This window comes from Oryza glaberrima, chromosome 12 (genome assembly GCF_000147395.1).
Source record: "Oryza glaberrima chromosome 12, OglaRS2, whole genome shotgun sequence".
NCBI classification, from domain to species: Eukaryota; Viridiplantae; Streptophyta; class Magnoliopsida; order Poales; family Poaceae; genus Oryza; species Oryza glaberrima.
Genome location: NC_068337.1, coordinates 4617432 through 4643512, shown reverse-complemented (window position 1 = coordinate 4643512; position 26081 = coordinate 4617432). Strand labels below are relative to the sequence as shown.

Sequence of the window (26081 nt, the reverse complement as noted above, 5' to 3'; positions counted from 1 at the left end):
TTAGACGGCGTGGATCTTGAGGAAATATATTATTAAGTTAATTAACCTTCTGGACAATCAAGACGAGCCTACAAGCATTATCTGTGCTACTCTCACATTTCCTGAGCATATAGTTTGCCAAGAGAGAACCTGAGCAAAGAGAGAGTTGGCCATAATGGCTAGTTCCTCCAGTGGCGTGATGAACTCACACCTCACCAAGCTCGCTACACTGATAAGGGAGGAGTGCTACAGCAAGCTCAAAGGGGTCCGAAACGAGGTGGTGTCTCTTGAGGGTGAGTTGAGAAGCATGGAGGCTCTGCTTGAGAAGCTCGCATGCATGGATGAGCTTGATGTTCAGGTTAAAGAGTGGAGGGACCAGGTGAGGGAGATGTCCTATGACATTGAAGATTGCATCGATGATTTCGTTCACCGCCTTGGCAAGTATGATGTGAGATCTGGGCTTATCAAGAAAACTACTGAACTTCCGAGGAAGCTAAGGGCACGTCATCAAATTGCTAAGAAGATTGAAGAGATCAAGAATCATGTCAAGGAGGTGAACGAGCGGCGAATGAGGTACAAACTTGATGAGTACACTTCCAAGTCTAGTTGTGAGCCAATTGACCCACGAGTGGTCACTATTTATGCAAACACAGCTGATCTTGTGGGAATTGACATCCCAAGAGATGAGGTTGTCAAATTGTTGATGGGTGATGATGAGCAACAGCTGAAGGTGGCTTCTATTGTGGGATTTGGGGGTCTAGGTAAAACCACACTCGCCAATGAAGTGTACCGCAAATTGGATGGGCATTTTCATTGCCGAGCATTTGTGTCAGTCTCTCAGAGGCCTGATATAACAAGGCTTATGAGTAAAGTATTATCAGAACTTACAGGGCAGTACAATCTTCACATTGGCGAGTTAGATAACCTTCTGAAGGTTATCCGAGAATATCTACAAGACAAGAGGTACCTTTTCATGTGTCGGTATGCTACAAAGTTCCGATTTTATATTTTACCCATACTCCCTAGTCCCTCCCTATCAAAATGTATTATTTCTAGATATGAATCTGGACAGAATGTAGGGAGTATTGCTATTCGTGGATAGAAATGACTACAATTTGAAATGGATGGAGTACTAATAATATTGTGATTATGGTTTATGTGCATTTATGAAAAAAAAAAGATCTACCATGTACTTTCCTCCTGCTACTAGTCTCCTAATTTTGTATATTTTTAATAATCTGTGCAGATTTCGTATTTTACTATGAAAATCACTGTTCTTATAGGTTGTTCAGAAATTGATTCTACACATAAGTCCATCTAATATTTTTTTCCGACTACATAATAAGAGTTATTAGTGTCATTTTAGTTGGACAGGCAGAGAAACAGGATCCATTGTGATGATGAGTGCATTGGCTTTTAACTTGAGAGGATATGTGTGTAGCGATGGGTTTGTAAAGCCAATATCATCAGAAACAACTACTAGTAAAATATTTTTATGGGTGAAGATAACATTCATTGGAGTTGTTGAAAAGCCATATAAAAAAGGTGGATGAGGCTCATCCAATTGGAGTTCCATTGGGTGGCCCTGCCTCGTCGATGTGTCAAGATGATTTTTGACAACAACAAATACAAAATTATTTTTCTTAATTATTTAGTAGAATTTACCAGGTTTTCGGATGTACCGAAATGAGGCTAATAGGTCTACAAATCTGGAGAAGGGACTGGCTCGGGCTGGGCCACCCATTTACACTTAACAATTGTATGCATGATATAGAAATCTTTACCCCACAATTTAATTTAACTGATACAAAATGGATATTTTTAGCTGATACAAAATGAATATTTTTAATTGATACGAAATGATGTTATTGTACTTATCGTTAATACCTACTATGAAGTTTGGCCTAGAATGAAGGATGGTAGTTATTCTTTAGATAGATACTCATGAAAATATTAATTCTACTGAAAATACCTGCTAACCTACCCCTACACTATCACATGTTTGTAGATACTTCATCGTAATTGATGATTTATGGGATTCATCCGCATGGAATGTTATTAGATGTGCTTTTCCTGAAAATAATCACGGTAGTAGAGTACTTACAACTACGAGGATTTACTCTGTTGCTATTAGTTGTTGCTCTAATAAGAAAGAATATAACATGAGTCCACTTGGTGAGGTAGACTCAAGAAGATTATTATTCAGTAGAATATTTGGCACTGGAGAAGCTTGCTCTGAAGTATTTGAAGAGATTTCAGGTGATATTCTAAAAAGATGTGGAGGTTTGCCTCTTGCCATTATGAGCATATCCAGTCTTCTAGCTGGTCAATCAAAGACGAAATGGGAGTATGTAAGGAATTCATTGGGATCCATGTTCGAAAGAAATCCTACTTTAGAAGACATGAAACATATACTGGACTTTAGCTACAGAAATCTTCCTCAACATCTGAAGACATGCCTGCTATATCTTAGTATTTATCCAGAGGACCACACGATAGAGAGGAATGGTTTGGTGAGGCAATGGATGGCTGAATGTTTTGTCAGTAGAACCCATGGGTTAGATTCAGAAGATGTTGCACAAAGCTACTTCAACGAGCTCATCAACAGGAGCATGATCCAACCTGTGCAGGTGGACTACAATGATGAGGTGTTGTCCTGCAGAGTTCATGATATAATGCTTGATTTTATCAGATCAAAGTCTGCAGAGGAGAATTTTATTGTTGTACTAGATCATCCACAAGTCGTGGTAGGGGCACACAAAAAGATCCACAGAGTTTCTGTCCAATACGATGCTGATGAAGAGCATGGCATTATATCGACAACAATCCTTGGGTCACTATCGCAAGTTCGATCAATCGCAGTGTTCAGAAGCTCTTTCAGGCCTTCTCTATTGGAGTTGAAGCATTTACGAGTTCTTCATCTTGAACTTCCGATGAGAGAAGTGATGGACCTGACCGGCATATGTGGATTGTCTCTACTACGATACTTACAGATCCGTGGCTACTACGCATGTTTCAAGCTAGGTATGAAAATTAGGCAGCTTCTACATTTGGAGACATTTGATCTAGGTGAATCATTTGTACCAAGGATAGCCATTCCATCAGATATTGTTCACTTGCCCTGTTTGTTGCACCTGGTTATTCCTTGCGGTACAACGTTGCCTGATGGGATTGGAAGCTTGAAATCTCTACGCACCTTGACCTCGTTGGATTTGGCACTAAACTCGGTGAACAATATCGAGTGCCTCGGTGAGCTAACCAACCTGAGACATCTCGGAGTCCATTTGGGCGATATTGGTCTATTGGCGGATGCGGATGTGGCCAGGCGCCTGGATGCGTTGTGCTCTTCTCTTGAAAGTCTATCTCGTTCTTCCAGCTGCCTCAGGAGCCTTGACCTGGACAGCCATTTTATTCTAGTGTCATTCGATCGCTTGAGCGACTTGTGCCCTTCACCCCGCCATCTTCGCAGACTCAATCTGTATGGTTGCCGGCTACCCAGGATCCCCAGATGGATTTCTCAGCTACATGACCTCTACAGCTTGGTACTTTTGGTTAGGGAGGTGGTGCCTATTGAATTTGAAGGCGATGATGGAATTTGTATTCTTGCAAAGTTGCCCTCCCTTGTCCAACTTGACCTTGGTATTCGAGAATGTCCAGAAGAGAGGATCGTCGTCTCTGGCGCCGGCACGGCATTTCGAGCTCTCAGGGACCTTACATTCAGCTGCCCTAAGCCTCGCCGGGCCTTTCTAGTGGGGGCCATGCCGAGGCTCCAGAGGCTCGACCTACGGTTTTATGTGAATGGTTGGGAGCAACAAGGTGGCACTTGCCTACCTGTTGGGATCGAGAACTTGCCATCATCTGGTCTCAAGGTCCATCTAGTAAATGTTTTTACAGATTCGGGGAGCCAGGATGTAATATCTGCTAAGTCTGCGTTGCGGAGAACGTTTGAAGTGCATCAACCTAGCGCCGACTTGATCTTTCACTTTTGAGGTCTTTGCTTGGCACAGGTGGACAATTTCTTGAAGCGATGACTACGAGCCAAGAAGCTGCTAACAAAGCTATGCAATAATGTGGTATAAATGTTTATCCAATGTATGGGTTTGATGAACAGTACATGCTTGCTTGCATTCTAGTGGGAGAATATGCAAATGATGTCCCATCGTTTCACCATATACCTTGCAAACAGTATTTGAGAAAATTGTGTATACCACTCATATAGCATTTGAAATATTTGAGAACATTCATATAGCATGTGTATACCACTCCAGAAAATTGTGTAAACTTAACACACACATTAAGGGGATAAGGACGCTTCAGTATCTATTATTATATATTAAAAGTCCATTAAACATCCTATAAACGCTCTCATATCGTCATGTGGCGCTCCCTATAAACGCTCCTAAGTCGTCACATGGCGTTTAATATATTAGAAACATCTAGCCCTCGATTTTCCTTTAAACTGGTGGGTCCATTATTTTACACCATCATATTAGATTAAAAACTGATTTTAGTCCTCCCCCTACCCTGCGCGTACATATGCATCCCTCCCCGCATGTAGGTATGTACAGGTAACGTACAAACGTACATACCTCCATTCTCCTTTTCCCTTCCTATTCATCCCGTTTATTTTTTTATGCTATTGATGTAATTATTATGATTTTATACTAATGACTTATGTTGGCTATATTTTAGTGCAAAATACATTCCGACAGATGATCTTGACATGTATTAATTAATTCCATAACAATTTTTCAAAAAAAATCACATCATAATATTCTATCATATCAAATATTACTTAACAGATATACAACGACAATTTGAATCTACATATGTAAAATACAAACAACAGAATTTAGTTGTGTTTTTTCAAAGTAGATCTAATTTAAAATTTAATTTGTGTGAGATTAGCATTCTCAAATCATTTTGGAATTTTTCTAAATTATTTGGTTTGTATTTCAATAGTGATAGGACTACATGATATACATAGAGGTGAAGAAAATTCATGAAAAATATTTTTAGCCGGTAAAATATATATCATTGGATTTTTCATATTTTTTAATAATTGTTTAAATGATATGAAAAAAGTCAGAATATAACCCAAAATAACATATTTATTTTAGAAGTTGAAATATAGTTAATATGGGTCCAATGTCATAAGCTGATAAAAAATAGCTATTTATTTTAAAATATTATAATAAATTAGGGTTCCTAACTAATATAGGATGATAACATGAGAGGCAATAGGAGGGGAGAGAATGTGAATGAAGGCGAACGGGGTGGCTGGTCGGGTGCGTGCGTACGTACGTACGTACATACATATATACAATACCCCTCGAACTCTTTATAGGCAGAATCAATATTTACTTTATGCTTTCACTGCCAATACATACCAAGAATGACATATTTGGTTTAGGTCAGCTTTCAACTCTAGCTACCACAACAATTATAACTTTTACATCTTTATTTGCAAATTGATCGAAAAATGAAGTGACGTCAGTTAGAGGAAACAATCCAATTACTTCGTGAAATTTCTGAAATGTGCTCAAATAATCCAAGAGCGCCAAACAATCTTCCATGTACTAAATATATTTGATGGTACCATTTAAATGACTTTAGACAGTATTTAAGCCATAGACTCAATGCAAGGGACGTTAGCGCTGAGGTTGTTGAACGGTTCAGCGCCAGAGACGTTGGCATTGACCCCCCTCCCCCCCCGGGTCCACGTGGAGCCAGAGCTGATCCCCTCACTGATGTGGCAAGGCCTCAGCGCCAACCGCGTTGGCATTGAGGTAGCAGATTAAAAGCTTGGCCGCCGCTGTAGCCGAGCCCTTCTATATGGTCAGCGCCATTCTATATGGTGCCGAGGCTTGCCGACTCAGCACCTCATGATCACCAAACGCAGGAGCTATGTTTGGGTGGGACGGCCGTGCGCGCCTAAGTCCCAAAGGTCAGCGCCAAAGATTGACGTTGAGGTATTCAATGTCAGCGCCAATTTTTGGCGCTGAGGCTTGCCGGCTCAGCGCCTCATGGCCACCCAACATAGGAGTTGTGTTTGGTTGGGCGGGTCGCGCACTGGTAAGTCCCAAAATTCAGTGCCAAATATGCTAGTGCTGAGCTTTGTACTGTTAGCGCGATTCTTTCTGGCACTGAGATCCTCTTACACATCAGCTAAGATTTTTGTCTTGTTTTTTTTTCCCAAATTCCGCGGAGGGAAGCAACTTTATAGATTTTCACAATGAAATCAACAATTGTATGAACATTGAATACATGGATAAAACATAAATTGGTTCCGATGATTTGGAATCAACAATTGTACGAATATTGAATACATGGATATAACATAAATTGGTTCCAGCGCTTTTGAAATCAACACTTGTACAAACATTGACATGGATAAAACATAAATTGGTTCCGGTGCATTGGAAAAAATTTGCTCGATAGGTTCGGCATCTCCTCAATTGATTCGACTACTGAAGGGTTTAAACGATCTTAGACATGCAACTTGGGGAAATTGAATTTGTTCTACTGGGTGCAACGTGGGTACTTCCCCTTCCTAACTGCCTCCGGCTCGTCTTCTTTCTCACACTTAGCAACCTTCCTCTCTCTTTGTCCACATCGCATGTTTTATCGTTGCACTGTTCACAATTGGTAACCTCCAATAGCTCTGTTGTACTCATTTTGACTGTTGCAGCGCACCTGGTAAAACATCCATCCTACACTCTGCACCATGGGATCTATCGTATAGGATTCAACTATAACTATACATAACTATATTCCTAAAGAGATACGACAGAGACTACAACATTCGTCCACGTCGCATGTTGTACTATTGCACTGTTCACAATTGGTAGCCTCCGATGGCTTTGTTGTATTCTATTCGACTATTACAACGCACCCAGTAAAACATTCAACCTACACTCTGCAGTCTGCACTATGAGATCTACCAAACGTAGGATCCAACCATCACTACACATAACTATATTCCTAGAGAGGTACGGCATGAAATACAACATTCATCCATGTCGCATGTTTTACTGTTTCACTGTTTACAATTGGTAACCTCCGATGGTTTTATTGTACTCTATTTAACTGCTGCAACGCACACGGTAAAACATCAGGCCTACACTCTGCCCCAGGGGTTCTACGCACCAAACGTAGTAGGATCCAACCATCACTGAAATGCAGGCAAGGCAAGACCATCACTATAGGAGGTGTTTAGATCCAGGAGTGTAAAGTTTGTGCGTGTCACATCGGGTATTATATTGGGTATCGCATGGGTGTTCGGGCACTAATAAAAAACTAATTATAGTATCCTCTAGTAAACCGCGAGATAAATTTATTAAGCCTAATTAATCCATCATTAGCACATGTTTACTGTAGCACCACATTATCAAATCATGGAGCAATTAGACTTAAAAGATTCGTCTCGCAAAGTAGTCGTAATCTGTGCAATTAGTTATTTTTTAGCCTATATTTAATACTTCATATAGGTGTTAAACGTTCGATATGAGAGGGTGTAAAATTTTAGGGTGAGATCTAAACGGGGCCTAAGGCAAAATGCAATGAAGTGTAGTTCGTAACTAAAGCTAGGCCATCAGTTCAGCGCTACAGGAGAAATGAGCACCTAGATATATATCCTGTTTACACATCCTGACATATTTCAAATTATCGTATCTCGTAAATCACCTATAAAATCTACTATAATTAATCTATTAATTATATTTTATAAGGAAAACTTACACCTTATTTGGAATATAATAACAACATACTTAAAATAAGAAGGTTACAAACACAAAAATTTGAGGGATATTTCTGGTCAATGTGATGTTTGACTTTAAATTCTTGCATTCCAGGTTTGGACTTAGCAGCTCAAATTAGTACTGTTGTTAATTATAAAACTATCCATTTCCATTCAGTAATAAGGAAAATGTTCCAAATAGGTTATATTTTATATAATAAATAAACTTATGCAAAGGAATGAAGTAAATTAAAGAAACCGTATATGAAATCTAAGGAAAAAGGTGAGATACTACGGGAGAACTTGAAAAACAGATTTTATAAAGTGGCACCTAAATCCTATCACACTATAAACTTATAGCCCACTAAATCCTAAAGCTTAACATGCAAAAATGTCACATTATCATCCACTAACAATTATTACATTTAAACATCATACAAGCATTCTATATTATCTACAATTTTATTATTTATTAAATTTTAGGGTTTAAAATACAAGCATGTTAAATCATCGTCCTATATAATTCACATAATATTTCAATATATCTATTCATCATTTTTATATTATCTTATATACTTATATATAGTTCATTCTCACTTAGCATTATTTCTCTCTTCTCTCATTAAGTCATATCACACCAATTATTCTTAGTCTTAGATGATTAATCTATAGTACAAACTATCTCCCTCATTTTCTTCTCTCATATACATCACCTTACTTTTATCTTCGAATCATCATTCTATGTATTATTTAAATTTAAATTATTATAATCCACATCAACTTATGTAAGTCTATGTTGTCTAACTATTTTACGTATTATTTTTACCTATTGTTATTATATTGAACTCCCACACTAACGCGTGAGGTATCAACTAGTACAAGAAGTTTTGAAGCAGGCTGGTGAGGTATTGGGGATGGTGTCAAACCAAGTACGTCTCATGTGAAAACGTATAAATGAAAAGACAAAAAAAAGTATTTGTAACGATGCCACTTCTGTTGTAATCTTATTGGTGCCACTAAGATACTTATTTTGCATGTATTGGACGAAAATACCCTCATCTTCTACCTCCCTCTACCCTCATCTTCTACCTCTCTTCGCCGGCAGCGAGTTCGCCACAGGAGCTCGGAGCATCGAACAGAACACCGCAGGTCCGCCATCCGCCGAGGCTCTTCACGAAGGCCGTCCTCGCTGCATCAGGCGTCGAGGCGGACATTGGCGACGAGGTGATGGAGGCAGCTGCTGGACCAGAGGAGCTACGGGTGCAGTGAGGGAGGGAGGAAGGTGCAGGAGCTCGCCGGAGAGAAGTGGCCGCTCTTTCCTTGGTCGTCGCCACTGCCCAGAGCTCCTCTCAGCAAAGAGAGGTGACTGGATCTGGGATGCGCTGAAGCACAAAAGGAGGCCGGCGGCGGGCCGAGGTGGAGGGAGATGACACGTGGAAGGAGGCTGGCAGCAGGCCAAGGTGGAGGGAGATGCAGACGAAGGAGTGTCAGAGAGGGAGGAGATGCAACTGTGGTGGCCACCATCACCGGAGAGGCGGAAGATGAAAGGGGAAGAAGGGAGAAGGAATAAGGGGAAAAAGGGTCATTTGGTCCAGATATTTTTTTTTAAAATGCATCCAAAGGATAAGTAGACAGTAGTGGCATATCTCGAATATGTGTAAAATTATAATGGCATGGTTCCAGATACGCAAATACTAGTGGCATATTTCAAAACCAACATATTTTTAATGGCATAGATCCTATTAACCCAAAAAATAATGTGAGGGTGATTATTCTGATGAGTTTGATGAATTATGCTATTTTTAAATTAATAAAATGACATATTAGGTTAATGTTGGGTTTTTCAAGCTGCTGAAAAATCATACAGAAATGAATACTTAGGCTGCGTTCATTTCTCCAACAAAGGTGGGATGAAATTTTGGATACTCGTGGCACGCTTTTTAAACTACTAAACGGTATGTTTCATACGAAACCTTTCTATATAAAAGTTGTTCTAAAATATCAGATTAATCCATTTTTCAAGTTTGTAATAATAAAAACTCAATTAATCACACGTTATTACCACCTCGTTTTACGTGAAACACTTAATCTTCATTGTAAGTTCTTACTAAAAATTCCTATAATACAAATTTGAAAAATCATTTGTCCATTACAGTAAAACCCTCAAATGGTTGTGCCCTTTATAATTGAACATATCTATTTTCCAACAAAAAATATACATATAATAGCACATACAATAAATATAATAATATACATATATCACTGCTTTAATCTAAGTTGAGCATTTGATAATCTTGCGTGATCCTGCGGCAATGTGCAGGACCTTTTTCTAGGACTATCTTTAATGTACGACGCCGTTGACTTTTTTTTTTGTTAATGTTTGATCATCCGTCTTATTTTGAATATTTTGTGTATATATAAAAATATTTAGATCATACTTAAATATTAATTGTATAATTTTATTAACTAGGAAGGTGGCCCGCGCGCATGCGCGGGCACTTATATTATTGAAAGGTAAAATTATTGTTTGTTCAAAAATTGTCTCATAGATTAAGGGCAAACTAAAGTCGGATAATGTTATTTTATAATAATTTAAGGATTCTATTTTTCTCAAAGTATCTTAAAAAACCATTCACAAACTTTTTCTTAAGGGATGACTTTTGAATCATTTTTTTTTCTCGAGTAAATAAGAAACTATTGCTAGTTAATTATCATACCGTCCATCTATATGCATACCATGCAGTATGGCAACAAATGAAAAATGTGAGAGCATGATACTCAAAATTCTTGTGATTAAATCATCTCAAGAAGGCGCATGATATAGTAAGAAAGGGAGGGAAGTGTATGCATGGAAAAAAAGAAGAAAGGGAAAAATGAAAAAAGGGAGGGGAAGCGTACGTACCCATATGTACGTAGGTGCATACCTATGCCACGGGACGAGAGGTGAGACCTTATAGTATTTAGTTTTTTCAAAGATCAATTTAATCTAACGGTTTATAATATTGGACGTACTGATTAAGTGAAAAATCAAGTAATGGATACTTTGCTCTTTTTCTTCCCTTAGAATTTCTAATATTTGCTCTAATTTATTGGAGCACCCGTGGCAGCTTGAGAGCGTTTTAAGAAATTTTAAAGGACTTAACACATGTAATTAGAATATTAGCCGCTTAATATACATGTATAGGGCATATAATAATATTTGTTCCAGCTTCGTGCATGTTTATATACATGTTGAGAGAAATTAATTATGTGGCTAGCAAGCCATTAGATGTCTAATTAGTAGCAATTAATTTTGACACGTATTTATAGTTGTTCATAGTAGCTCTTACATATTCATCTTACGACTTTGATTATCCGTTGATCCCCAATTTACTGATCACCATGACTCACATAAAAAAATATTACTACTTAGGGTTTTGGACAGCTGAAATTGATGAATTATCTGATTTATGTGATAGCTATTTGAGGGTATAAATGAATGAATTGACTTCTAAAAAATTAAAATGTTGTTTAAAAATACACCATTTAAAAACTTGGAAAACGTGCAAACGAAAATCCAACTATGAAATCGGGAAAAAAAAGCGGATCTTAAACTCCCTTATAACACCCTAGTCTTTGTAAGAGTGCTATTGATATTCGTTAATATTGTGCTCACATTTATAACATAATGATTTATTTCACCTATACGAACAAATAGTACCAAATCCAAATACGACATATATTACACAATACATTATAATTATTCTATAATTAACTCTCGGTTTCAGCTTAAACAGAGCTAAGTATTAGAAAAAACACAACCCACGGTGCTTAATTCCTCTCTCGCTGCATCACACCTTTAATTTTCTTTTCATGTTATTAACAAAATTAATCATCTCCATATATGATTTGATATGTTGCAAAGCGGTAGTGCTGCGGTAGTCGTGATCACCTTAGATGCCTTAGACAAGACGCTTTGTCACACGTGCAAAAGGCAAAGGTGCATACGTTGCAGCAGGCAAAAAAGAGAACTTCGGACACTTTATTTATTAGCAAATAATATATAAGATGATTTAAATAATGGGTCCACCGGTTATAGTGTAAGTCTACATTAGTTAGTATAGATTTTAAATTGTTGATTTAATGGGTACATAATATAATAGTGTAGACTTTATTTTGAAACCATGCATTATTTGATAATAATAGTCCAACGTAATAAAAAATAGTTCCGATGATTTAAATAATGGGTCCATCGGTTTAAGTGCACGTATAAATCAATTAATATAGATCTTAAATTATTTATTTGATAGGTACACAATATAATTGTGTAAAATTTATTTTAGAATAGTGCATTATTTAAAAATAATAGTACAAAATAATGAGTACCCATGTTTAAGTGGAAACTATATTATATTATTAATTTAATGGTCACATATAATGGTTTAAATTTTATTTCTAAAAATTGTAGAGCTAATTTAGTAGATTCTTTGTGTTGTAAATTTATGATTATTTAAAAAAGTATATACCCATATTATATAAATGGAAAAAGAAGAAAAAAAGAAAAGAAAAGAAAAGAAGGGCGTACGTACATGGTACGTACCTATATATCCCCACGTACACATGCACGGGAGAAGGAGAGGTGGGACCCATAGTATTTGGTTTGTTTTAAGATCTATTTCATCTAACGGTGTGTAATGTTGGACCCACCAATTTAAGTGATTAAAGGTAGATGTTTTCCTTTTTCTTAGAATTTCTAAGATTTTCTCTAATTTATTAGAGCATCACGTGGCAGCTTGAGAGAGTTTGTAGGAAGTTTAATGTACTTTTAGTATATACTCCCTCCGTTTCGTTTTATTTGACACCGTTGATTTTTTAAGCACACGTTTGACCGCTCGTCTCATTCAAAAGTTTAAATAATTATTAATTCTTTTCCTATCATTTGATTCATTGTTAAATACATTTTTATGCATATGTATAGTTTTACATATTTCACAAAAGTTTTTAAATAAGACGAACGGTCAAACATGTGCTAAAAAGTCGACGGTGTCAAATAAAACGAAACTGAGAGAGTAATAGATAAGAAGAATGGTCAACATATTAAGAAGTCAACGGCGTATCAGTTAAATTCCCCTCTGATTTTTTGACCTGCTCTACCTGAAATTCCCCATTTCACGTCTCTTCCGTGCCGGACTGCCACTCGCCGGATTTCACATCCTGCAATCGACCAGCCCAGTGAGCACCGGCGAGTCGCCGTGGAGGCCACCTCCGGTTGCTCCGTCAGGCGACGCGCGGCTCGGCTCCTGCGCGGCGCTGCATCCACGGCTTCTTCCAACTCCAAGTGAGTGCGTACTGTCTAAGCAACAAAGATACCTTTGGCCGTAACCATGGCGAGCGCCTCCAGTGGTGCGATCAACTCCCTCCTATCCAAGCTCGCCGCAATGATGGGGGAAGAGTACGGCAAGCTGAGAGGCGTCCGGAAGGAGGTGGCTTCCTTGGAGGACGAGTTGAGAAGCATGAGGGCCCTTCTTGAGAAGCTCGCCGCCATGGATGAGCTTGATGGTCAGGCCAAGGAGTGGAGAGACCAAGTGAGGGAGATGTCCTATGACATTGAGGATTGCATCGATGATTTCTTGCATCAGCTTGACAAGAACAATGGAAGCAATGGATTTGTTCACAAGACGGTTAAATTTCTGAAGGAGATAAGGGCACGCCATCAGATTGGTAACAGTATTCAGGAGATCAAGAACCTTGTGAAAGAGGTGAGCGAGCGCCGCATGAGGTACAAGATTGATGAGTATACCCCCAATTCCAGACATGTTCCGGTTGACCCGCGAGTGGTCGCAATCTATTCGGAGGCGGCTGGCCTTGTTGGAATTGATGCGCCGAGAGATGAGCTCCTCGAATTGCTGATGGGTGAAGAGCAAGGGCTGAAGGTGGCTTCTATTGTAGGATTTGGAGGTGTAGGCAAAACCACGCTTGCAAAGGAAGTGTACCGCAAGCTTGAAAGGAAATTTGACTGCGGCGCGTTTGTGTCGGTATCTCAAAAACCTGACATACCAAAGCTTCTCAATAGAATATTGTTGGAAGTTAGGGGGCAGTGCTCTGTGCACAACACCAATTTGGATGGGATTCTCAATGATATCATAAATAGTCTGCGGGATAAGAGGTAATGATTCTCATCATACTATGTTTGCAGTCATAAGCTTTTGTTTTTGTCAAAAAATGAAATTACATAAGTAGATTTAAATTGTTCATTATCTAAAAAAACCATCTAAATTCTAGGTGAAGTCCTATAAAATTATCAGGCCTACAAAGCTATAACTTGAAAGGGTAAATGCATGAAAATTCTGATTCCTACTTTTACGTTCGTTCCAATTCTTGTAGATTGTGCTCATAATAACTTGAATTATAAGTATTTGGAATTTTAAAGCTTTAAGTGTTGAAATTCAATTTGCAAGTTCAGACGGCAATACAAAGATTTCTGACACTCAGAATATGAAACTGATTTTTCAATACTAATGTACAAAGGTTAAGTAATGAATGCGCTTCAAACTTTGAATGTCATATGCAAAATAAGGTGAGTATAAATGGATAAAAATTCTACTATCACTACTTTAAAGTGCTACATTCCAAAGTTCCCTTAAGTTCATTAAATTAGGGCCCCATCATTTCGCATTTTTTCTAATAAGCCAAAATAGCTTATTAGGAAATAAAAATAAATTTGTAGGTAAATCTTTTATATATGTGTTCTTGGTAACTTAAAAGCCAATGCTGAAAAAGAAACTACGTTGAAAATATCTCAAAATCAATCTCAAAATTAAGTTTGAAAATTTAAAATTTGGCTTTTTCTTTGGCTTAATGGGCCATCCGATAGGAGCCTTATACTCCCTCTGTTTCAGGTTAAAAGACGTTTTGACTTTGGTCAAAATCAAACTATTTCAAATTTGACAAAGTTTATAGACAAATATAGTAATATTTATAATACCAAATTAGTTTCATTAAATCAATAATCGAATATATTTTCATAATAAATTTGTCTTGGGTTGAAAATGTTATTATTTTTTCTACACACTTAGTTAAACTTGAAGCAGTTTGACTTTGACTAAAGTCAAAATGTCTTGTAACCTGAAACGGAGGGAGTACATTGGGATGATTCATTGGCCGGGAATTCTTATGTTCTATTTATAAAGAAAGCATGAAGTTAGATGAATTTCAATGTTCCTTTTTTCTATTGACCCCGTGAGATAATTAGTAATTCATTTTATTTCACTTGCCGAAAAGCTATTCCTCTAAATAGATATATGTAAGACACTTTGCACAATTTCATCTATGTACTACATTACGTTGATACTGTGTAGAGAAATCCATGAAATTTTTTGGCAGGTACTTCATTGTGGTAGATGATTTATGGGATTCCTTTGAGTGGAACATTATTAGATGTGCTTTTCCAGAGAACAAGTATGGCAGCAGGGTATTAACAACTACACGAATTTTGTCTGTTGCTACCACCTGTTGCTCCAACAGTCAAGCGTATATATATATAAGATGAAATCACTTACTGACCAAAATTCACGAAATCTCTTTTATAGTAGAATATTTGGATCCCATGAAGCTTTCCCTGATATATTTGAAGAGGTTACAACTAATATTCTAAAAAAGTGTGATGGCTTGCCACTTGCAATCATCAGTATAGCTAGCTTTCTATCTGGTCAACCATATATCACCTGGGAATATGTAAATAATTCTATGAGGTCCATGTTTGAAGGAAATCCTACCTTGGGTGGAATGAGGCAGATACTGGAACTGAGCTACAATAACCTTCCTCACCATCTTAAGACATGCCTTCTATATGTCAGTATGTATCCAGAGGACTACATAATAAAGAAGAATGATTTGGTAAGACAATGGATAGCTGAAGGATTCGTGAGTAAAATCAGTGGTCTAGATGTGGATGATGTTGCAGGTAGCTACTTCAATGAGCTTATCAATAGGAGCATGGTTCAACCCATATATACAGATTACAATGATGAGGTGTTATCCTGCAGAATACATGATATAATGCTGGAAATTATCAGGTCGAAGTCTGCCGAGGAGAACTTCTTTTCTGTAATAGATGATCGTACTGTGGCACCAGGACTGCACACGAAGATCCGTCGAGTTTCTTTCCACTATGCTGATGAAGAGGACGGTGTGATACCAGCATCAAACAATAGATCACTGTCGCAAGTTCGTTCAGCTGCATTTTTCAAAAACAGTTTTAGGCCTTCATCCTTGGAGTTCAAATATGTGCGAGTTCTACTTCTTGAATTTCCTCAGAGATGGAGGGGAAAAAGAGTGGACCTTACAGGTATCTGTGGATTTTCTCTGCTGAGATATTTAAAGATTTCACATGATGTCAAGTTGGTGCTACCTAGCCAACTTGGTGGGATGTGGCATTTGGAGACAATTGAGCTGCATACATCAGAAGAATTGAGCATTCCATCAGATATTGTTAGTTTGCCCCATTTGTCACAGCTGTTTATTCCAGCAAATACAGTTCTGCCCAATGGGATTGGCGACCTGAAATCCTTGCGTAACCTAGAGTGGTTTGATTTAATAAAAAACTCAATGAGCAATATTGAATGCCTTGGTGAGCTGACCAACTTAAGAGATCTTAAACTTGACTGCAGCAGTAGTGAGCCCTTGGAGGATGTGACTAGCCGTATTGAAGCCCTGCGCTGTTCCCTTGAACGACTCTCGCGATCTTCCGGCAGCCTCAGGAACATCGTTCTGCTGAAACATTTTCCTTCATGGTTGCAGGTTGATGGCTTGAGCACACTGTCCCCTCCACCGCGCCATCTCTGGAAGCTCCATCTGGAACGTTGCTTGTTTTCCAGGATACCCTCATGGATCGTACAGCTTCGTGACCTTCACAGCTTGAAGCTTACGATTAGGAAGGCATTGCCCATGGATGATGGTGTTACTATTCTTGCATGTTTACCTTCCCTTGTTCACCTCGACTTGAGGCTTCTAGTGTGCCCAGAAGAAAGAGTCATCTTCTCCGGTACGGGCATGGCATTCCGAGCTCTCAAGCACTTGCTGTTCAGGTGTCATAAGCCATTCCTGGACTTCAAAGCTTGTTCTATGCCCAGGTTACAGAAGCTTGAGCTATGGCTTGATGCAACGGGATGGGAGAAATGCAGCGGCACTTGCTTACCTGTTGGCATTGATCACCTGCCAGCATGCCTAAGAGAAATTCACATAAACCGGGATTATGGTGCTGACAGACGTGACATAGAAACTGCAAAATCTGCGCTGAGTAGCTTATTTGCCACACATCATCCTGGTGCTGGCTTGATTTTTGGAGGTGCACCTTGGAATTATCCTTCTAATGACCCTGACCAGTGGTGACTACTTGTGAAAGAAGGATGCGGTTTGGAAGGCTTGAACAGTTGAACCCATTGACTTCACTTGCTAAAAGTGTCCGAGCTATTCTCTAACCGGAAACAAATTGCTAAGATTTTGTTGACGAGAACGCACAAGAGAGAGGATCAATGAGAGGAGAGAGTGAACAGAGAGCAAGCATTTGAATGATGAACAGCGATGACCGACAAGTTAAGTTGAACGCCAGTTCAAGTGGTGAGATTCTGTCCTTTTTGTGTACTGCAATTCAGGTCATACTGTTTTTCTTATTTTTGTTGTTTCTAACCAGCCCTTTGTCTTTGAAGAATGAAAATGAAGTGTGCTTTGCAGCATCCTGGAAAACCATAAATATAGTGGACTGCAGTGCTAGAGAGGAAGAATGCTGCTAGACTGTAGACCAGCAGGAAACAAGAAAAAGGTAGAATCTTTATGCTTCCTCTCTGTCCCATTTTTAGCTTTTTCCATTTGTCCCAAAATAAGTTCACTATTGCATCGGAGTTTGTGAAAGTAAGGAATAATTGTATTGGCAGTAGATAAATTAAAGAATAGTTGTATTGAGATTTGATAAAGTAGGGGCATTGTAGTCTTTTTGCTTTTGTATTGATATGTGAGAGATGGGTGAAAAATGAACTTATTTTGGGACGGAGGTAGTAAATCGTTACTGAAGCATGAATCCACAATAACAGCTTAGCAAGGAAGTTAGCACAATTACCTTCCTGGCAAGACTCGTGCATATGCATTTTATTTAGGGCCTGCTTGGAAGTTACAGACTTTTTTCTCCCTTGTATAGAAAGACCCCTGTAACTTTTGGTTACCAAAAACACCGGTGAAATCAAATCACCTATGATTTGGGAGAAAACAATGGCAAACCCTATGATCCGAACAGCAACTAATTTCAGATCAGAACTTCAATTTGGGACTCAAAAACTGGGGAAACTTTTTTTTTAGAGAAAAGGCCGCAAAGGCCCAGCTTATATAGAAAGCTGAGAAACAGATTCGCAGGGGAGGACCCAGCTTACAGTTCATACTTAAACTGGTAAAGGAAACGGGCCACATCCGGGCCGAGGAAACACTGAGCTGGATAAACGGGAACAGCTCTGCAACTACCCAGCAACAAAAACACGGCAGAAACAGGGATACTTCCGGTACTACTCATCCTACTCCAGTTATCGGTAGAGACCACCATTGCTACACCGCTGCTGATATTGGTACAGAGACAAACACACCTAAATTTTCAGAATTATCTAGGGACGAAATAGTTACTGATGTTGAGCGGATATTAATGTATACGAATACATTTATGTTAAGACTTTAATTAACTGCAGCATTGTTTTCGGGATTGCTTGCTAAGAATCGGAGAGGAGGATACGTGGGACTGTATGATAGGTATAGTATATATAATTGTTATAGCAACAGTAACTTTGGCAGTTGATTGATCCACACGTCCAAAGTAAGAGTCAAATGGCAAGAATCAACGCAATGCATCCATCCGCTTCATCTCCTATACCTCGTCAGCATGACAAAAAATTTGCCGAGAAAAAAAAAGGGGAAAAGTACACCGAAGGTCCCTCAACTTGTAATCGGGATAAAAAACATCCTCAAACCACAAAACCAGATATGCAGGGGGTCCCTTAACTATACAAAACCGGTCACCCGATGTCCTTAAGTGGTTTTGACTCCGGTTTTGGTCTACGTAACGGCCGAGTCACCATGGAACCCACGTGAGCCCCACATATCAGGGTATCCACGTCAGCCTCCTCTCCCTTTTTCCCCTCTTCTCTCCCTTCCTCATCTCTCTCTCTCTGCAAGTTGGCCGGGGCGAGGCGGGAGAGAAGGAGGGCGGCGCCGCGACGGCGGCCGGCGGAGGCGGCGTGCGAGAGCAGAGAGCAGGGAGCGAGAGGAAGGAAGGATAGAAACAGAGAAAGAGAAAGGGGAAAGAGAGATGGTGATGTGCACACCTAACATGTGGGTCCCACGCTGACTCAGCCGCCACGTAGATCGAAACCGAGGTTAAAACCACCGAAGGACTTCTGGTGACCGGTTTTGTATAGTTAAGGGACCCCATATATCTAGTTTTGTGGTTCGAGGACGTTTTTTTATCCCGATGATAAGTTGAGGGACCTTCGGTGTACTTTTTCCCAAAAAAACCCACCAATTCAGCTCTGAAGAACATGTGGATATCCATCAAGGTTATTGACCGAAGTTCCCAGTCCAGAATGAAAATGAATCGAGTGGATGGGACGCAGAGTAGCTAGGAATGCATCAGGGCATGTACAATGGAGGCCACAAGCACCGGTGGTCTCAAGACTCCACATAGGATAGAACCACACAAAGGTCACACTACCTACAGTGGAAATCACTCCAAAACGTATTTTGTGTTTCAGCCCCTATCTATTTATATGTCTGCCCTTATGTTGTATGTTATTATCAAACCTATTAAAACTTTATATTTTGGACCCTATAACAACCAAAATAAGTACATATGCACCCCCTAAACACTATGTGGACCCACTATTAGCCTCTTCCCCCCTCTTTTTTATTCTCTCTCCCGAGCCATCTCTCTCCCCCCTCTCTCTCCCAAGCCATCTCTCTCTCTCCCTCTCTCATTCGCTATATTTGCTAGTGAGCTCCGCATCTCATCAGCGGATCCGGATACGGGCTTGACGCCGCCGTCCTCCTCCCCCCACGACGGCGCAGACGAGCTCACCGACGGCGTGGCGAGCTTGGCGGCGGCGGGCTCGCCAGATCTGGCGGCGGGGGCCACAATGGCGGCAGTTCCTCTCCCCCTCCCTTCTTCGCGAGCGTCGGCGGTGGATCCGAACCCGGGCTCGACGCCGCCGTCCTCCTCCCCCCATGACGACGCAGACAAGCTCGCCGACGGCGCGACGAGCTTGGCGGCGGGCTCGCCAGATCTGGCGGCGAGGACCACAACGGCAGCGGTTCCTCTCCCCCTCCCTTCTTCGCGAGCGTCGGCAGCGGGGAGCAGCAGTGGCGGCGGATCTGGCGATTGGATGAGGCGACGCACGGGGCTCCGGCTCTGCCAATGCGTGGCCTCGAGCTGTGGCTTCGCCCTTCCTGAGCCCAAGTGCGGCGCTTCGAGCGGTTCCTCTGCAAGCGCGGAATCGGCCTGCGGAGCCACGGTCCTTACTGCCATGGGTGCGCATGTCCGACGTAAAGCCGTGAGACTATGAGCCAGAGCCACGCGTTGTACATGGCTTCATGATGCCTTGCCGGGCAGTAAAGGTCTGTCGGTCTCCCACCGGTCCAGCTGCTCGTCGCAATCGACCAACTTGAAGAGCAAAATCTCCAGTGATAGGCAGGAGGTCTGAAATTTCGGCTCAAAATTTTGGACCCTCGGCAAGCAACTATCTCGACCAAAATTTTTGGATTTTTCCATTTTTTGTGAAATTTGGTCAAATTATATTCAAATTCAGTTAAATTTGTTAAAATTTCAAATAATTCTGAAAGTGTGAACCCTGATGCTAGGTCGTCACAGGAGCATGCTCTAACCTGTGCTGTGATGGAAGACTTCAGCCATGAGCTATTCTCCTGTAGAATTCATGAGATGATGCTTGATATTATCATATCAAATGCTACACATGACATGACATGATGCATTGAGCTTCCCTCAAGTTAGAAACATCCCCTGATTACACCTTCAAAATGTTCATAAGTTCAAAAGCATCTAAACGGACTTCATTTAATTATACTTCTGGAACAAAATCCATGTCGACCACTATAACTATATAGCATCAGGTAGATCATTTACACCACCGGCTTCAGTTCCATTAGTCTTTCTGCTTGGTTATTCCTCTTGCTGTAGATCTCTTCATCTCTTCATGTTGAGATTCCTTTGGAAACCACATGCAAGTTAAGGACACTAGCCAACAAAAACTAGCACAAAAGACATCCATAACCCTGTATTTAGTACACCTCTTCTCCTCAAACAATCTCCTATGTTCATTGGTGTTTCATTAATAATCCCCACATCCCTGAGAACACACTCTTTGTATTTACAATACCATTTATAGATTTCGACGTTGGAAAACTGAATTCTTATAGATGATTGTGAATTTGTCCTTCAACTCTTCGTCCAAAACAAAAGTTTCTAAGTTTGACAAGACTAATAGATACGAATGGGTGAAACAGAAACAAAGCCCCTTTTTTTTATGATTGCAAGTGTCATGTGGGATGAGGATCTAGTCAAACTAGATACGTAGATACCATGTCAGTTGAAACCATCATCCAAACCGTCTTAGGATTAAGTTTGCAACAGTTTCAGGAGTTGAAGGGCGCGTTATATTAAGTATTTCGGTACGTGGATCAACCTAAGGGATCTATGGTGAACTTATTCCATTCAGGAAAAGAAAAATCGAAGGCCTGGCCCAAAAGGGCAGGCCCATAACCATAGCAGCACTTGCCACCCCCCCCCCCCCCCCGATGTCCTGAACCACTAGACGATAGGGGCATCACTAGACGATAGGGCCGTAAACAATCGCTCCTCATTATACTATAATGATAGTATGAGCAGTTTTTTGGAATTGTCGATATACTCGAAGAGTATAACTAGATCCAAAGCAAGGAGTCCTTCCTACTTTTCCATTATGCTTTTGTAGGATTTTTTTTAGTTGATGGCTAGGTTAATTCACGGATCATCCCCTACTTTTTAGGGAAATTCGTTTATAAAGGATATGGAATCCCCCCCCCCCCCCCGCCATTATGTAGGGTTTCTCCTCCTTGTTTATCCATCCGCCGCCGCTCGCCTATCTACGCTGCCGGGGCACGCACCGCCTCCGATCTGCCGGGTACGCTATCTTCTCTCTTCCTGAAGGGCTCTAGACCCTCCCTTCTTCTTCTCTGCTATGCACATTCTTAGCCATTTCATTTACTTGTTTGCTGGCATCAGATTCAGATGGGTAGTTGGGTCATCGGGCCTGCTCCGGAGATTTCTGAGCTAGATGAGCGGGCTGCCCTGTACCGTGATAAGAGGAAGGCCATGGATTACGTCAGCAATTGGATTTGCCCCGGGTGTAGGAAGGAGTACGAGCCTATCAAGAATATGCTTGTAGACTTACCTCCATTCGGGTGTGTTGACTGTGGTTTGAAGGTAAACTAGCTCCATTTCATCTTTTTCACATCTTTAATGCTTTTTTACTTCGTGAAGAAGTTTTAAACACAAGATATTTGTACATGGCCATTTTTTACTTGCATTTTCCTCTCTCTTTTTTAAACTAGCTCCATTCATCTCTTTCACATCTTTAATGTTTTTTTACTTCTCTCTCTTCTAAACTAGCTCCATTCATCTTTTTCACATCTTTAATGCTTTTTTACTTCGTAAAGAAGTTTTAAATATAAGATATTTGTACATGGCCATTCTTTACTAGCATTTTCCTCCCTCTCTCAGAACAATGCAGCTTACGAGTGGAAGATAACTCAATGTACACTCAATGGTATTTCTTTGGATTTTAAGACCTATGATCAAAAACTTGAACGTAAGTATACTATTCCGAGCCCTATTATTTATTTTGAGTAAATTTTATTTTGGTAAACTTTCATTGACCAAGGTTACTTATCTTTTCCTGTAACACCATATATAGTTACCATCATTTGCACTTTGGACTGGATTTCACAAATTACACATTGTACATTGATTGTAGATGTGATTTTATTTCTTATTTGTGTTAGAGAACTTAGAATTCAACACAGTTTTTGGTGCTCCTTTTATCATCTGAAACCATTTTTATTTGTTTCATCTAATTTTTATTATCATTATTTCATTTATTTTTACTTTTCTTTTGGATACACTTATCCTACTACATTTCCTATCTCTTTAACACGAATACCTTTTAAAATTTTCCCTGTATTTTCATTTCAGCACATTGTACTCTATATGCAATTACTGCGGTAATTGATTGTACCCGTAGACTGGAAGGAGCACAAAAGGGATTTGTGTTTTCTGCTCCATTTGATATAAATGAGATGGTTGAGACATATAACAAAAGGACTGGTTTTAAACTAGGAAATGAACCTCAAGATAAGTTATATGAGACTTATGATAATTGTCCAATTGTCATGGAAGTTCTAAAAAGTGATGGGATTGCTATATCGATTGGAGCTTCTGATGTTACAACAACTCCAGTCCCACGCCTTAAGATTCGAAGTTATTTTCGTGTTGACCCTAAGGATGTTCTTTACATAACTAGATTGTTGGCAGGAGGCTTCCCATTAGTAGCAGGGATTCGTCACGGTTTCCTATTTAATTATTTAAGTGATGGTCAGTATTATTGTGCCCCAACATGTGAGAACACTAGTGATGCTCATGCAGTTGCTTTGATCGGATGTGGAGTAGGGTCTAATGGCAACAAAACAGAAACATTTTACAAGGTTAGAAATTCTCACGGGATCAAAGCTCATTCTCATTATCAGAAGAGAGAGTTTGGTGGAGACTTCATTGTGTGGTCATCTGACGTTACAGATGTCTGGGGTTTGTATTTAGCCCAGCATGAATGTTGATGTTGCGTGACTCTACCAAGTGTATGGGGTTTGTATTTAGCACAACATAAATGTTTGATGTTGTGTGACTATCAAGTGTATGACTGTATCGCTTGATTATTAGTTTGAGAAACTATGTCTATGTCTGGGGTTTATGAATGTTATGTTGTGTGACTACTAAGTAAGTGTTTGACTGTATGCTTGATTATCTTGAAGAACAAATTATTTGTCTTAGTTATATATTCGCGCCACTCTTTTAATTATGTATTTTATTATTCTAATATATATATATATATATATATATATATATATATATATATATATATATATATATATATATATATATATATATATGTGAGTAAGTAAAAGGAAAAGGAGAATAACTAAAGGAAAATGATGCCAGTTAAGTTTGTTTTGTCTTGCACGATCTTGCATAAAAAATATTCCGACGTACAATACTAGTTAAGTTTGTTTCCTCTTGCACGATCTTGCATAGAAAAATTCCTACGTACAAATACAAAGGGTTGTTTACTCGGCCTTTTCCAGATCCAGTCTGCTCGTAATGCACGTGGTGGGTTTCGTCCTGTGATATTCACCGGCCTGAATATCCGGAACGACAAAGATTTCCAGGTACAGCTCAAACCAACAAAATCTATGACTTAACTAATTAAAAGATTCATAATTTTCTAACCGTCACTAATTTTTGTCCGTATGCGTGATTTTTCACTCATCCGTGCAATTCGTTCCTCCCAATCGTTTGAGTCCGAGTCTGTCTTAAAAAAAATAATCCACAAGCTAGATCTCCAAATCAATCAATCAACTAGACAACCAAAAACAACACGCAAATACCAAATTTAATCTTGACCTCATGAATTTGTTCCCCACAAGAAACCTAATACCCATGTATTACCTCCCTCCCAAATCCGATCCATCTAAGTGACAATGTAGAAATGATAGAATCCGAGGCTGCGGTACAAAGGCGATGTGCGGTGGCGGAAGTGCTTGGCGCGGTCGTAGGCCTTGTGGACGAGCTTGACGCGGGACGGCGGCAAGGACGGCATCAATCCTTGCGCTGCTTTCTAGGCGGACGGCACGGAGGACGGTGAGGCGGCGCGGTTCTGTAGCCCTTCCTCCCGCCAGATCTGGCTAAGGGAGGGCGCCTCTGGGCATCCGCCGCTCCTCCCGCTGCACACCGCGGAGGGGAGGGCGCAGCCATCGCCGCCGCCGCCGCCGCCTGTCGACCGCCGCCTCCCCTCTTGCACTGCCACCTCGGAGAGAGGAGAGCGAGAGAGAAGACCGAGTGAGAGAGGAGAGGAAAACGAGAGAGTAAAAAAATTGGATGGATCTCGGTGCCTTATCTCCTCGGTGGGCCCCGCCAGCTCGGCTTTGGCGTTGTGGATGGTTGGATAAGACTCGGCTCGGTTTTCGTAGGTACCGGTTTTTTACCAGCACCTATAAGATATTATATGTGTTGGTTTTAAACAAACGGACACCTATAATATTTTATAAGCGTTAGTTTATTTTTAAAAAAAGGCACCTCTTAATAGAACTAATTAAACTTTCTGATCGTCACCTTGTCCGTCAACACGTTAATTTTTCGTCCATCCCCCCCCCCTAAAAAAAATCACTCCAAGACAAAAAAAAATCATCCAGAGTTCGTATCAACAACCAAATGCATGATGGATTCTGTGAAAATTCATCGCAACACATAGACACAAAATCCAATAGGACAACCAAGCGAAAGAGGAAAAAAATCATCACCGGAAGCCACCGCCACCGTCGTAGCCATCAAATCCGATGCGGGAAGCCAGCGCCACCGCCACGCGTGTAGCCATCGGCGCCGTCGGTGCCGCCGAATCCGCGGCTGCCGCTGTCGCCGTCAGATTCACCGCGGGAGCCGTGCTGCCGGTGGATCGGGCCGTGGGAAGCCGCTAGCACCATCATCGCCATCGGATCCACCGCGGGAAGCTGCCGCCACCGCCGGACCGGGCCGTGGGAAGCAGCTGACGCCTTTGGTGCCGCCGGATCTACCCGCGGGAAGCCGCCGCACTGAGAGGCACCGTCAAGAGGGGAGGGGAGGTGGAGAGGCACCGCTGGGTGGGGAGGTGTCACGCCCAAAGATTCGACATCCCGAATCACCGGCTATCTGTACATTTAACCTCTGTACAGGCATCAACCAGAGTACACAAACGACAATTTGATACAGTTCCACGACTTACAAAAATATAAAATAAACTCACAAATGCATTGGAAAAACTAAATACTATCTAAACTTAATCTTCACGACAAAAGCGTAGCTTCCTCCAAATCCACAAGCAAAACCTCGACGTCCGGCACAAGCTTAATCCTCATAGAACTCACCATCTGATATATTCTCTGCTTCTGGGGGATTGGGAAAAATAAAGCAAGACTGAGTACAACCACCATACACAACAAGTCATACCAAGGGGAAGGTATGATGCAAGGATATCACGAAGGAATAGGCTATAGG

At 40.4% G+C, this 26081-nt stretch overlaps 2 protein-coding genes and 1 pseudogene across 2 annotated transcripts; all 3 read left to right on the top strand.

Annotated features, from left to right (window-relative positions):
- Positions 1 to 151: 151 nt before the first annotated feature.
- On the top strand, positions 152 to 4010 carry LOC127757389 (disease resistance protein RGA5-like). The gene is made up of 3 exons (XM_052282887.1): positions 152 to 942; positions 1988 to 3890; positions 3987 to 4010. The coding sequence occupies exons 1-3, from the start codon at positions 155 to 157 to the stop codon at positions 4008 to 4010; spliced, it is 2715 nt and encodes a 904-aa protein (XP_052138847.1). The 5' UTR covers positions 152 to 154.
- Positions 4011 to 12835: 8825 nt separating this feature from the next.
- Positions 12836 to 17381, top strand: LOC127756192 (disease resistance protein RGA5-like; annotated as a pseudogene).
- Positions 17382 to 22010: 4629 nt separating this feature from the next.
- LOC127757388 (uncharacterized) lies at positions 22011 to 23739 on the top strand. Its single transcript, XM_052282886.1, has 3 exons — positions 22011 to 22205; positions 22503 to 22590; positions 22974 to 23739. Exons 1-3 carry the CDS (start codon positions 22011 to 22013, stop codon positions 23609 to 23611), a joined length of 921 nt encoding a protein of 306 aa, XP_052138846.1. The 3' UTR covers positions 23612 to 23739.
- The last annotated feature ends 2342 nt before the right edge of the window (positions 23740 to 26081 follow it).